Source organism: Dendropsophus ebraccatus, chromosome 14 (genome assembly GCF_027789765.1).
Source record: "Dendropsophus ebraccatus isolate aDenEbr1 chromosome 14, aDenEbr1.pat, whole genome shotgun sequence".
In the NCBI taxonomy this organism is placed as follows: Eukaryota; Metazoa; Chordata; class Amphibia; order Anura; family Hylidae; genus Dendropsophus; species Dendropsophus ebraccatus.
The window spans coordinates 35,893,003-35,907,652 of NC_091467.1; the positions used below are offsets into that span (position 1 = coordinate 35,893,003).

At 45.6% G+C, this 14,650-nt stretch overlaps 1 protein-coding gene across 1 annotated transcript in view; it reads left to right on the plus strand.

Moving 5' to 3' along the window:
- The first annotated feature begins 1,786 nt into the window (after nt 1–1,786).
- APCDD1L (APC down-regulated 1 like) overlaps nt 1,787–14,650 on the plus strand; it is a 28,301-nt gene continuing 15,437 nt past the window's right edge. Inside the window, exon 1 of the mRNA XM_069952249.1 lies at nt 1,787–2,009. Coding sequence (XP_069808350.1) covers nt 1,973–2,009 — 37 coding nt within the window. The 5' untranslated portion in view covers nt 1,787–1,972. The remainder of the gene's footprint in view (nt 2,010–14,650) is intronic.

Genomic DNA, 14,650 nt, shown 5'->3' on the forward strand with positions numbered 1-14,650 from the left:
CAGATAATCTTTCGTCAGATCTGTTGGTGTAATAGTACCCTTAGACTTTCCTGACCTCATACCTTACACTGCTGTAAGGTTAAATGTAAGGTTAAATGTTAGGTTAAATAACCTTGTCATGTCAATTCTTTGGGAAGTTGGCAGAGTGAGCGTGAGATATCCTATTGAATCAATGAGACCGACGGAACTTCAAGCGGAGTCCACAGTGTGAACTACACTTGAAATTCTACACTAATTTCGTAGTGTGAACGCACCCTAAGAAGTATTAGATCTGCAGTGTTTTTCATTGTGTTTTTAGAAGCCTTTTTGGTGGCATCTTTTTTAGTCTTGTTACAGTTGTAAACATGTCCCTAAAGTCCTATAGAGAAGCCTATGGGAAGAATGGCAGAAAATATATCATACCTTAAGCATGCTAGATATAAAAAACTGAAAAGAAAAAAACCCTGAAAGACAGCATAAATTTAAAAATGTTCAAAACTTTGCTCTCTCTCTCTCTCTCTCTCTCTCTCTCTCTCTCTCTATATATATATATATATATATGATATAAAATCTGTCCGCAGCAAACAAAGTGCATTGCGTAAAAGTACCCTTTAAGTGCTTTAAGTTCAATTTAATTTTTTTTTTAACATTGGTAACTTTTTTTTTCTTGTTCTTACATTCTTCAAGGCCTAATAAAGAAATGTTATTCTATAGCTAAAGACCAAAATGCTGTGTATGAACATTGTGCAATAATTTGGTTTATCCAGTATTACAAAACATAGTTGTTTTCTTTCAGAAACAGCGCCACTCTTGTCTTCAGTTAGTGTGGGGTTTCACTGAAGTGAACTGAGATGAATTGTAATACCACACACAACCTGAGGACAGGGGTGGCGCTGTTTTTGGAATAAGGCAGCTGTGTTTTGTAATCCTGGATAACCCCTTTTAAAGTATCATCTAGGTGCCTAATTTTTGACAAACCCTTCCCTTCAAAAAATGCAATTTTTGTTGTAAATTTCTCAAACATGTGACAACCTCTCCATGATGAACTGCCTGTTAGTCATTTAAAAAAAAAAAAAAAACTTTTAACATGCTATAGAGACACATTGACTGCTTAGGGCCGATTTACACAGAAAGATTATCTAACAGATTATCTGCCAAAGATTTGAAGCCAAAGCCAGGAACAGACTATAAACAGAGATCAGGTCACAAATAAAAGCCTGAGACTTCTCCTCCTAGCTTTGCCAGATAATCTGTCAGATAATCTTTCTGTGTAAATGGACCCCAAGTGTGTGTGACACCAGACAATCCCATACACTTACATTAGGAGCTTAGAAGAGAATGCACTTATATCAATCAAAACTTTGGTCATGTCTCTGCCACAAAAGGTTGTTAATGAAAAGTTGTTCCTTCACACACGCCGGATCCGCAGCAGATCTGCAGCAGATTTGATGGTGCAGATTTGATGCTGTGTTCAGTTATTTAGATCTAATCTACTGCGGATCAGCTGTGGATCCGCAGCAGAAAATCCGCTGCGATACAGTGTGTGTGAAGCTATCCTTAAAGTGACAGTGCCCCTTTACCATCCTGTCCTGTGTTCAGGTGGCAGAGATGCTTTTTTATTTGAATGGCATGTGTAACCATGCTGTGCATTCATATCTGTGAGCGTGCACATATGTGTGAGTCTATGAATGAACAGCCGGGATGCATGGTAATAATAGTCTGCAGGACCCTGCGAGTCTCCACCTCTTCTTACTTTAACCTATAACTGCCAAGCTCCATTAAATCTAACAACTCACTGTGGAGTGACTGGCTTCATGAGCACATTACTATGTGACCAGAGGGAACGCAGCCTTCCTCCCCACCATAAGCCCCTGTGTTACACACAGGGGAGCAGAGCAGCTCACCATCACCATAAGTGTGCACTTCTCTCCGCTCCAGGACTCCTTGTGCTTCCAAGACTCCAACCTCCTAAAGGGAAAATCCCATCGGAGTGATGGCACAGCGATACTGCACCCTGGGATTCCTTCTAGGTAAGCTGTCAGCAATGTTATAGGACTACAGTACCCAGCCACCTTGTTTACTGGGAATGTGGAGACTTGTAGTTCTCTCATGTTGTCTAACCAATCTGGATGTCGCTTCTGTCTACATATCATGACGAATCAGGGTCTGATGGTTGTACTTGGCGATAAAATTTATGTTTGTACACGAACAGCCGGGATGGACGGTTGTCACCCACATGTGTATAGGTAACTAGAAGTGGCAGCTGACTTTCATGTCCTGTATAGTCCAAGACGTACAAAAAGTTTTGAGAAACTTTTCCTTAATAACTTAGTTTCCTTAGCGTATAGTTAACGTGTATCAGGACAGATAGAGCAGAGCTGAACTTGTTGGCGGGGTTAACAAAATGATAATTTGGGATTAAGCTGCAAAATGACAACCTCAGCTCTGCTATTCCAGAATGTAAGGCGCATCTATGTGCATAGTACCTACTGCCACAAGCTGGGATGACAATTGACGTCTAGTAAATTTGTTATGTCTTAGCGCCTTTTAACTAAAAAGTTACCATATGTATCTGGAAGAAAAAGCGTAGCCACAAATGTGTTATCAAAGTGCGTGTAATATCACAGTACACCGATAGTGATAAAGCCATTAGTTATCATCTCTTTCTAGCATAAGCTGGAGATAGACATAACAATGAGAAGGTAACAGATCTGGTTATATAGGGGTTTGTCTGCAAGTCGCCGTTATGTCATGATTTTCTGAAACCGATTCACGCAATTGCTGAAAAAACTGCATTATGTGTGAATAAGTGCTTGGCTGTAACCAGGATCATGTATACTGTATACACAACAATAGCAATGATTTTCCACTCGAGGATCAACTCTATGGACCTGTTCCCGTGTGTTAGTTATTATATGGATGTCGGTGCACCAGAGCCAACGTCAGATCTGACAACAATCCACATCCCATGCGTGTTTTTGGAAGCCTGTTCACGTGCGGTGGAAAAGTAGAGGCTTATAAATGACAATGGAAATAATCTTTCAGAAATTTTTAATCTATGGCAAAGGTCTGAACATCCATGTCTTTGGATTTCTACCATAGAATACACGCCAGATTTAAGTCCAACGTGTAAAAATCTTAAAGTGTATGTCACTTTAATGTCCAGTACCTTGAAAAATATAGGAACTTGCCAAATTGGGGAGAACCATAGCCAGATTAGAGCTGTCCTCTGGACTATTCTTCAGAACTATTCTTCAGCTCAGTGTTGTTTCTTAAATACTGGAGCCTTAAAGGGGTAGTTTACCAAAAATGCTTTTCTTTCAAATCAACTGGTGGTAGAAAGTGTCAAAGATTTGTAATTTACTTCCATGAAAAAATATTAAGTCTTCCAGTACTTATCAGCTGCTGTATGTCCTGCAGGCAGTTGTATTCTTTCCAGTCTGAAGAGCAGGAAAGGTTTTCTATGGGGATTTGCTCCTTCTATGGACAGGTTCTGACATGGACAGAGGTGGCAGCAGAGAGCAATGTGTCAGACTGGAGAGTAAACACCACATTCTGCAGGACATACAGCAGCTGATAAGTACTAGAAGACTGGAGATTTTTTTAAATAGAAGTACATTTCAAATCTCTGGTACTTTCTGGCACCAATTGATTTAAAAGAAAAAAAATGTTGGTGAACAAACTCTTTAATATTGCTCTGCTTTACCCTATGACACCTGTCCATCTGCTATTCACTATTCACAACAATGTTCTTTACCCTGTGACTCTCCAGCTGTTGCAAAACTACAATTCCCAGAATGCCCTGACAACCTTCGGCTGTTGGGGCATGCTGGGAGTTGTAGTTTTGCCACAACTGAAGTCGTTAGTTAATTAACCTTGATGTAGATCAATGCTGTCTGGGCATGCTGGGAGTTGTAGTTTTGCCACAACTGAAGTCGTCAGGTAAATAACCTTGATGTAGATCAATGCTGTCTGGGCATGCTGGGAGTTGTAGTTATGCATCAGCTGCCAAGCCACTGGTTGAGGAAAATTGATCTAGACCTATGGTTCCCCACTCAGACTCTAATAAGTTATGTTCACATTGTTATTCGGAGCTTATTTTTAGGAGTAAATCTTCCATTGCGTTGGCTGCAATGGGAAAACAAATTATGGCGCTTCTCAAGCGGTTTAATGTTACAACTGTAATTATATAAGCCGTACTTGTTTTGGCTCATTTTACATCCGAAAAGCTGCAGTTTTTCCAAGTATTTCGCCCATAAACACTTGGAAACACTCATAAATTGTAAAGATTTGATGTGCGTAAAAAGTCTGTAAAACTCTCTGTGAAACAAAAAAGCAAATAAAAACGCAACAAATTTTTTAGCATCAAAATACGCTGTGTGTCCTTTGATGTAAAGTCCCTTTTATTTAACAAATCTTTGGACATAGAGTTATGTCAATCAGTTGGGGTCTCGGTGGTTCAGATCCCAACTGATCGCTAGAATGAGCAGGGAGAAGCTTTTGGCTGAGCGCTTCTTCCCCCAGCTTACTGATCTCCATAAACTATTAGGCCTATTAGCCTGATGCTCTTATCGAATCTCATAATTCTTGTCATCGCCTTCACTTGTAGGCTGCTCATCACAATATACACAGAGAGAAAGATGTGTAGCTAATGGTTAATGATTTTTGGACGGGTTAAAACAACTTGAACTATTGCTCATATATCGCTGATTGCCAGCCCTAGTACACAAGGAGATATACTGTAGATATATGAGGAGATATGTAATAGGACCCAAACAACAGGATGCATCTCCTGCAATGAGACTGGGAGAGAAGGGCTGGTTCTAGCGATTGGTGAGGGTCTGATGTTTTTATTGGTGGGTGTTCTGAAAATGAATGTGTCGGCCCATTCATTTCCGCAAAAACAATAGCAGTGTACTCATTTATAAAGGATGGCAGCGGCGGACATATCACTTGTGTAGCCAGTTCAGCTGCACAGGGGCCCAGGCCAACAGAGGGGTCCTCCAGGTTGGGACTTTGAGCCTCAGCCTAGCTTTCTCCTCTACTGCCCCGGGCCTCACCGCATAGGCGATATGTATTGTCCACCCACCCATGTACCAGGCGCCTGATGAGATGTCCTGCCACCCAAGGCCCGCGAGATGCCAGCAGCCGCAGCCTGCATACCACACTCATCTATTGGATATGTGAGCCACGGCCGCCCGCAGCGGCAACACGCTCCTGCCCTGTCTCGGGACACACGCACCAGTGACGTCACCTGGCGGTTGTACATTGGCAATCACGGCATCGGGCATCCTGATGACCAGGAGGACCACTGGGGAGTCAGGTGCGGTATTGTGTGTAGGGATGGGGGTAAGCCAGGATGGGTAGTGTGTGGGGATGGGGGGCAGCCTGGATGGGTAGTGTGTGGGAATGGGGGGCAGCCAGGATGCGTAGTGTGTATGGGGTGGGGGGCAGTCAGGAATGTGATGGCATGGTATGCTTATGGGGGGGCCCAGGCAAAATTGTTGCACAGAGGCCCTTTGCAGCCTGTGTCCCCGATGGATGGATGTAAACCCATAGCCAACTTCATTCTCCAAGGAGAGCAGAACAGAAATGAATAGACACAATGCTCAGCTGGGTGAAGGCCTCTATGACGGGAACCCTTACTGATCAAAACTTTTGATATGTCAGAACTTTCTTAAAAATAATAGGTATCCTATAAGAGGGTACACTGACAGATACTTAGGTTCTGTGCACATATTGTCAGACCCTTCCATTGGAGGTTTGCCTTGGGGATCGTAGTACTTCCTAGTAGTTCCAGGCACAGTCACATTGTAATCAATTTGGCAAATCCTATCCAAAGACTGGAATGGATCCCATAAGAGGATATCTAAACGCTATTAATAATTGTTGGTACTTCCCTTCTGTACATGTGCTGTCTACACTGCACTAAAGACTTAAAGTGTCCTCGCCGTTTAACATTTTTTTGCAGAAATCAATAGTACAGGCAATTTTAAGAAACTTTGTAATTGGATTATTAGCCGAAAAATGCATTTTTATCATGAAAAAGCAGTTTGATGCTTTTCCCCCGGTCTTCATGGTTCTCTTATGGAGAGGGGAGGGGTTGAGGGAGATGAGGCACCAAAACAGGACAACAAAGAGTTCATTTACAGCTACATCACCGAGCTATCTCCTCTGAAGTCGGCACTGACCTCTCTGACCTCTGAATACCGCTTTCACACAGGTCCCGCTGTGTAATCCTTTAGTCGTCAGCAGAGAGCAGAGAACAAAGGATTACACAGCGGGACCTGTGTAATCCATTGTTCTCTGCTCTCTGCTGCCGACTAATCTACCTCCTCCCCCCTCCCCTCTCCATAGGTTACACAGGGCTCCACTTATGTAAAAGAGATTTCCTGATAATGAGCAGTGATTTCTGCAAAAAAAAAAAAACCACAGTGACACCTTAAAGGTTCTCACCCAGCTTGGGTCTTGGGTCAAAGACTACCGACAATCCAATGGTTGGGGGCTACAATGAGGACCTACTGCCTAATTGATTCACAACACATGCTGGCAGTAGGGAAACTGTTTGAATCTCTGCGGCACTGTAATGACAGAGCCCCACGACTTTGGCCCTCCAGCTGTTGCAAAACTACAGTTCCCATCATGCCTAAACAGCAAGAGCCAAAGTTTTGGCTGTCCAGGCATAATGGTGATTGTTGTTTTGCAACAGCTGGAAGGCCTAAGGTTCCCAATCATTGGCTTAAAGCAGGGGTGGGGAACCTTTTCCATGTCGAGGGCCGGTCGGGCATTTATAAAATCATTCGAGGGCCGCATACCGTGCGCGGCAGTTAGTAGCGGGGGTTTGCAGCACCCAGGGCAAGGCAAAGTATTGTTCGCCTAGTGCCCCTGCTATTGTAGTTAACCCCCAGCCATGTCCCTGGTAGCCTAGTTAACCCCCCCCCAGCCATGTCCCTGGTAGCCTAGTTAACCCCCATCAGGCATGTCCCTGGTGGCCTAGTTAACCCCCATCAGGCATGTCCCTGGTAGCCTAGTTAACCCCCATCAGTCATGTCCCTGGTGGACTAGTTAACCCCCATCAGTCATGTCCCTGGTAGCCTAGTTAACCCGCATCAGTCTTGTCCCTGGTGGACTAGTTAACCCCCATCAGGCATGTCCCTGGTAGCCTAGTTACCCCCCATCAGGCATGTCCCTGGTAGCCTAGTTAAACCCCATCAGGCATGTCCCTGGTGGCCTAGTTAACCCCCATCAGGCATGTCCCTGGTAGCCTAATTAACCCCCATTAGTCATGTCCCTGGTGGCCTAGTTAACCCCCAACAGTCATGTCCCTGGTGGCCTAGCTAACCCCCATCAGGCCTGTCCCTGGTGGACCAGTTAACCCCCATCAGGCATGTCCCTGGTAGCCTAGTTAACCCCCCATCAGGCATGTCCCTGGTAGCCTAGTTAACCCCCCATCAGGCATGTCCCTGGTAGCCTAGTTAACCCCCCATCAGGCATGTCCCTGGTGGCCTAGTTAACCCCCAACAGTCATGTCCCTGGTAGCCTAGTTAACCCCCATTAGTCATGTCCCTGGTGGCCTAGTTAACCCCCAACAGTCATGTCCCTGGTGGCCTAGTTAACCCCCAACAGTCATGTCCCTGGTAGCCTAGTTAACCCCCAACAGTCATGTCCCTGGTGGACCAGTTAACCCCCAACAGTCATATGCCTGGTGGACCAGTTAACCCCCAACAGTCATGTCCCTGGTGGACCAGTTAACCCCCAACAGTCTTGTCCCTGGCAGCCTAGTTATCCCCCCCCCCCCCATCAGTCATGTCCCTGGTGGCCTAGTTATCCCCCCCCATCAGTCATGTCCCTGGTAGCCTATTTAACCCCCAAATAAAAAAAAATAAACATCCCTCTCACCTTTCCTCCGTTCCCACGCTGTCCAGGTCCTCTTCTCTCCCAGGTCCTCTGTGCCGGTCTTCTCCTGCAGGCGGCGCGCGATGAAATGACGTCATCGCGCGCGGCCCGCAGGAGACTGAAGACACGCGCCGCTTTGGAGGAGGAAGGAGCCGACACAGACAGCACGGCAGCTGTCACAGAGGATGCTGTGTGCGCCGGCTCCTTCCTCCTCCAAAGCAGCGCGTGTCACAGGGGAGCCGCGGGCCGCGGGCCGCATCGGGAGGTCTCAGGGGCCGGATGCGGCCCGCGGGCCGGAGGTTCCCCACCCCTGGCTTAAAGGGACACACTCTAGCGCCGCAGGACAGGTGTGCCACTACTTCTTGTATACCACCTATTTAAAGGTCAAGTGTCAAATTTGGGATGATGGGTGCCTTTCTGCACCATCACCACTTGGTGTCTCAGGCTCCTCTGTCTCTTGATGATGGAAGGGTTAACTTTGCTCTGTTGTATGTTCACTGTTTTCCAATCACAGGTGCAGGTACCACACACACACGCACAGCCTATTAAACTTCTAAATTCTACTAAAACGCCAGGACAATCTACAAAGCCAGAGATTGATCCGCAGTGGAACAAAAAGCCTAAGCTAAAGTATTCCGCTGATACTCGGCCTTTTCAGGTAATCTTGAGAGGTTAGCTTCACCCAGAAGTCCAAGCCTGGGACTCGTGCTACCAAACCTGACACTCACTGGACTTGTTTGGCAAAAGGCGGTCTTATTCTCTACTTATTCTAACGGTGAGTACAAGGTGCTCTTGTTCTTCTACACCAAGTCACTATTTACACTATCCTGGCAGAGTACTGTACTACTTAGTCAGGGTCCTCAAGACAATCCCTGAACCTATCCTAAATCAAGGAACACTTCTTCTACTTCCTACTACCTCTATTAGCCACTAGCTCAAGCACTACCAACACCTGTACCTGTACCCAGTAACAATATTCACCTGTATTGCTCTGAAGTTCCCAAATAAAGGTTATTTTCTGGTGAAGTGCTGGACTCTGTGTTCATTACTCCATGGCACCTCAATCTACACGCACCTGGTTCTACCCTTTTCAAAGCCCAGTGCTTGTGTACCCGGGGGGTGGGCATCACCACTCCTGGCCACCGTGACAAGCAGGGCCGGACTGGGACTTAAAATCAGCCCTGGCACTCAAACTCCAGCAGCCCACACACCCAGGGCCGATTCTGGGGTTTCTGCCGCCTGAGGCAAACCTCAGGCGGCCGCCCCCTGACACCCCCAACCCCCCCCCCCCCCCCCCGCCACCGTAACCGAATCACCCGCGCCTGCACCCCCCGCACCACCCCCCCCGCCGTAACCGAATCACCCGCGCCTGGATAATACCACTATACTATATACTATATATATCACTGAATAATAGTCACTATATAAAGAGCAATACTCTCCCAGGGCAGTGACTGTATAGAGGTATATGCTGCTGTATGCAGGTTCAACAGACTTATAACTGACTATAGTGCAGGAACTCACAGGAGACGGCTTCTCTGTGATGTTTATCATAGTCAAAGTTGTTCTCTGTTTCTTTTCTTCTCGGTCTGGCTCTGCCCATCATGAAGATTTCTCCGGCGATGACTTGTCTCCACAGGATCTGTCAGACAAACATTTTAGGCTCCACGCTGAAGGATCATCATCTATATACAAAGTCTCCATGTATTGCACCACACAGTAACAATGCCCCCTCTGCGCCCCCATATAAGCAGTTATGCCCAGTATGTGCCCCCATATAGTACAGACCCCTCTGTGCCTCTAAATGGTATAGCCAGGGCCGACCTTAGGGTAGATGGCGCCCCCCCTCCCCACTAAAACCTACCGCCCAACCCCACTCTCAGCTGCAGTGTTGCATGAGCACAACCCCATCATACCCTATCAGGGGATGATGAGGGTTGTGGTCATGTAACACTGCAGCTTTCAGAGGATAATGGGGGTTGTAGTCATATAACACTGCAGCTTTTAGGGGATGATGGGGGTTGTAGTCACATAACACTGCAGCTATCAGGTTATGATGGGGGTTGTGGTCATGTAACACTGCAGCTATAAAGGTATGATGGGGGTTGTGGTCATGTTACACACATCAGCTATCGGGGGGGAGGTGATGGGGGTTGTAGTCATGTAACACTTCAGCTACCAGGGAATGATGGGGGTTGGGGTCATGTAACAATTCAGCTACCAGGGGATGATGAGGGTTGGGGTCATGTAACACTTCAGCTACCAGGGGATGATGGGGGTTGGGGTCATTTAACACTTCAGCTACCAGGGTATGATGAGTGTTGTAAACATGTTACACTGCAGCTATCAGGGGATAATGGGGGTTGTGGTCATGTAACACTTCAGCTATCAGGGGATGATGGGGGTTGTGGTCATTTAACACTTCAGCTACTGAGGTATGATGGGTGTTGTAAACATGTAACACTGCAGCTATCAGGGGATGATGGGGGTTGTGGTCATGTAACACTGCAGCTATCAGGGGATGATGGGGGTTGTAGTCATGTAACACACACACCAGCTACCAGGGTATGATTCCCATACGCTTCCCATTATCACATTTAGGGAACTGATAGGCCACATCCTCATGAATACTGGATCACATTGTAACATGGCGGCACTGTAGATATATTCTGCATGCCTCCTGTACAGCCCAGAGCTGTTTGTTTCTTGTGTATTGTGGATAATACATCACATGGACGACATGGGGGATTCATTAGGAATGATTAGGGGTCTCTCAGTAAAAAGTAGCAGCTGCCTGGATAATTTGTTCCTCTTGGCTGGATGTTGTGTTTTTGCGGTTTCCACCAGAAGTAAACGGAATGGTTTGTGGATAGGCCTGAACAGGCATAGTTCATTTGCATTGTATTCTTATGATTCCAGAAAAAGTTGAAGAATAAACACCAATAGGGACATTTATAAAGGCTGCGCCACCGACGCAGATTTGCCTGTTCTTCCTCATGTACGCCAGCTGTATCCCCCACTCGCCCAATGGGGGGGGGGGCAAGGCGGGAGGAGGTGTGGCCTCCTCATACGCCTGAATTACACCTGCTCAAAGGCGTAAATCATGGCAGAGATCTACACATGCTCAAATGTCCCCACAAAAGGTCTGTCTGCAGGCTGTTGTGTCACATTAACCCTTCAGTGTGGTGACAAGGTGCTTTCACTGCTGTTATTGAGCCGCCTCCATAGTACATAGATATTTCTCATTCTCTACATTTCAGGAGGCAGTGCCAGGGCTGGGCTGTATATCAGCAGTACTCACATAGGGTCTTCCTTTCTCATACTTGACTGGTCAATCACTGAAGGGCATCCACCTGTCCTGTATGGCAATAGAGATCCAGCTATAAAACAGTGCAGAAAGCAACCACAAAGAGTGTCTCCTACTCTTCAGGCCCAAACATGTTTGTGTTCTACAAGGACAGTCTGCGGATTTGACTGGGCTCCATGTAACACTAGGGAATTCTCATCTTATGAAAGGATAATTTCATCAGCTGATTCTTTTCCAGAATCATCAGTTGGGTACTGCAGCTTAGTCCCATTCAACTGAAATAGGTTGAACTGCAGTACCAGGCATGGCCTTGGATAAGTGTGGCGCTGTTTCTGGGGGTAAAATTGTCAATGCTGACCACTTTTATATCACTATATTTACTTCTGTCCAGCTACACGTATCAATGCCAAGGGGCGCAGGAATGAGAAGTATGTGAGTCCTGCAGAATGTGTCCGTCATACATGTGCACATTTACATGGCTGACCTGGTATCCTTACACTGAGCCCCTCACTGACTCTTTGAAGTGTTATCTCGGACATAGCAGCTCTGACAGGACATTTAGATTGATCTCTTTCACTAACTCCTCGCACTTGTGAATGAAATCTTCGGAATTCCTCACTTAGATCAGCCTGGGAAAAAGCCATTTCTGCATGACGGGTTTTATCTACAAGGTGAGCTGTGGCCGCCACTCCCTCCAAGTAACATTACTAATGGACATTTATTGATCGCCTTCTATCTAGAAGCAGATAAATGCGGAAAAAAAACATGGGCATAAAGCTACCAGGGATCTCCTACCAGCATAGTCGCCACTTCTCAGGGGGATGATCACATGGGTGCCATGAGGACAAACAGATGGTCCCTCAGGGACAAGTGGGTTCCTAGCTTTATGAACTAATGTACATGACCGATTCTGCCATTATTCCTTGTTTTATAACATTATGCTTCAATAACTTAAACAAGAGGATGGTATGAAGACATACGTGCCGAGAACACCATTAACTCTATTACCACTTCAGGGGTGTAGTAGTTTTTTCGCACGATTTGGATATACTATGGAAAATCCACAGTGTACTACAGTACTAGTGATGTGATCGAGATTTTAACCCCTTCAAGACATGTTTGCTCTGTAACAATGGTGCAAACTCAGGAGCTGACCTCACTTCATATACAGTAGATAGGTGGTAGGTAGGTAGGTGCTGGCTGCTATCAATAGTTGACACTCACTGTCAATGACCGACTTCAGTCATCACCCTAATGTCGGTCAATTTACTTTTTAAATGTTGTGATCGATAGCAGTCATGGCATATTAAGGTCCAAATGACATGTACTGATTATTCCTCATAGCCACAGGGTGCTGATCACTTCATGCTACAATTACCCTCGACAAAAGGTAAAATTGCACATTACATAATAACCATATACTATATACCATATACTGTTCATTATCTCACCTCTGGAGCACGAAGAGGCCACTACACTTGTCCAAGCCAAAAGTACTGAGTGCTTGTAACCCACCTGAGGATAAGTTGCGTTTCTTGCTGTAACAATAGTTTATGTCAGTCTTCTCCATACCTTGGTATATCCCCACATTTACAGTGCATCATTTTTATGGACTTTTGCCCGTATGATGTACAAGATATGGGCAACAAACCTACTAGAACAAATGGATCTTACATGTCCCAGGAACCACATCAGGTGAATAGTTGTCCCAATGTAGAATAAGCTGCAATAACAGACAATGCCATACATACAATAAATCATAAGTGTCCTTTTTTTGCTGCACAAAAAAGATGGGAAAACCTATATTGTGGGTCTATGGGCTGCCATTTGTAAATTGTATATTTTTTGTACATGTTCTGAATACAAAACATGTGAATATAACCTGAAAAACTGGCAGAGAACGCATTAAATGACTCCCGGGTAACAGCCCCATACACTAGATCCTGTAGAAGGGAACACCATGTCCCATTTTACATCTTCTCCTCTTTTTACTTTGTACCTTTACAGACCTCATCAGTTGTGTATTATAGATTGTGTTCATTTCTCTTTTCTATTCGAGGTTTACATTACTGTGAATGATAAGGAAAAGCCTCAAAGTAGTTCCAGAAGTTTCCATTAATCATCTTACCTTATCCTCCCTAAACGTCTGGCTAAAAAAATGTAAAGTATTGCAAATCCTATTAGTATTCAGTATAATTTCCAGATGTAATTATAATGTTATTATTTATTCCTGTCTTTTTGAAAGAAATCGTTATTCAACATAAGAGAACTTTCTTTTTCCTGTGTGCGGTGCTATTTTAAGCATTGTTGACAGCATGATTAATTATACGATTTCATGTAGTCTTTAGGTTGGGTGTGGTATTGCAGCTCAGTTCCATAGAAGAGAATGGAACTGAATTGTGATACAACACACAACCTGAGAACATGAGTGGTGCTGTTTTTTACAAGAAAGAAGCTGTGCCTTTTCTAGTTTTCAATTAGTAGAGTAACTAGAGCATGTTTGTTCGACTCTATTGATAACCCCTTTAAGGCATTTATATATTGATATAAGGGATGTTCCGAACCGAGTTCGGTTTGGGTTCGTACGAACCCAAACGCTTGGCAAGGATTCCCGCTGTCTGCCCTCTCCGTGGAGAGGGTGGATACAGCGGGAGGACCGCCTTGAAAACTGGGATACAGCCATAGCCATAGGCTGTATCCCAGTTTTCCAGGCGGTCCTCCCGCTGTATCCACCCGCTGCACGGAGCGGGCAGACAGCGGGAATCTGATGCCGAGCGTACGGCAGTTTCGGACCATCCCTAATTGATATGGTAAAAAAGTGATGTATATGGTCCAACTGATCCCAGCCAATCTCCAGGCCTGTCCCTTTATTGGTGAACAAGTGGCCATGTATCCTTGTGTTACTATCTCTCTTCTGGAATGCCACCACCAATCAGACTTTTATAGACATATTATAGTTGATAATTGGAAAACCTCTATTAGTGGCTGTGGGGCAGAGCTTTATTCACGACATGGGGTATGCTATAAACAGAGGGGGAACTTAAAGTTGCTGGGCCTCTGTAATAGGACTCCAACCACCTTTTAGTCCCTTAAAGTCTCACTACAAGAAACCTACTAATCACTAAAATAAAAGGGAGTGTACATAAATAAACTTAAAAGAAATAACATGCTCTTACCTCCCCCCAGCACCAGTGCTGGTGGGCGCATACCACCTCTCTGGTCCCGGGCCGCTTCCTGGTCTAAGCGGGGACCCGAGTTGTAATGTGTGAGGTCTGCTCAGCGGCTGTAGAGAGATCCTGCCTCGGCCGCTGACTGGCTGAGCAGACCTCACACGTCACCACCCGGGTCCCCGCTCAGACCAGGAAGCGAGCAGGGACCTGGGGACGATGAGTGGCGGTATGAGTCCACCAGTGCTGGAGCAGGGGTGGTAAGAGCGTGTTATTTCTTTTATCCTCCCCCCTCCCCAGC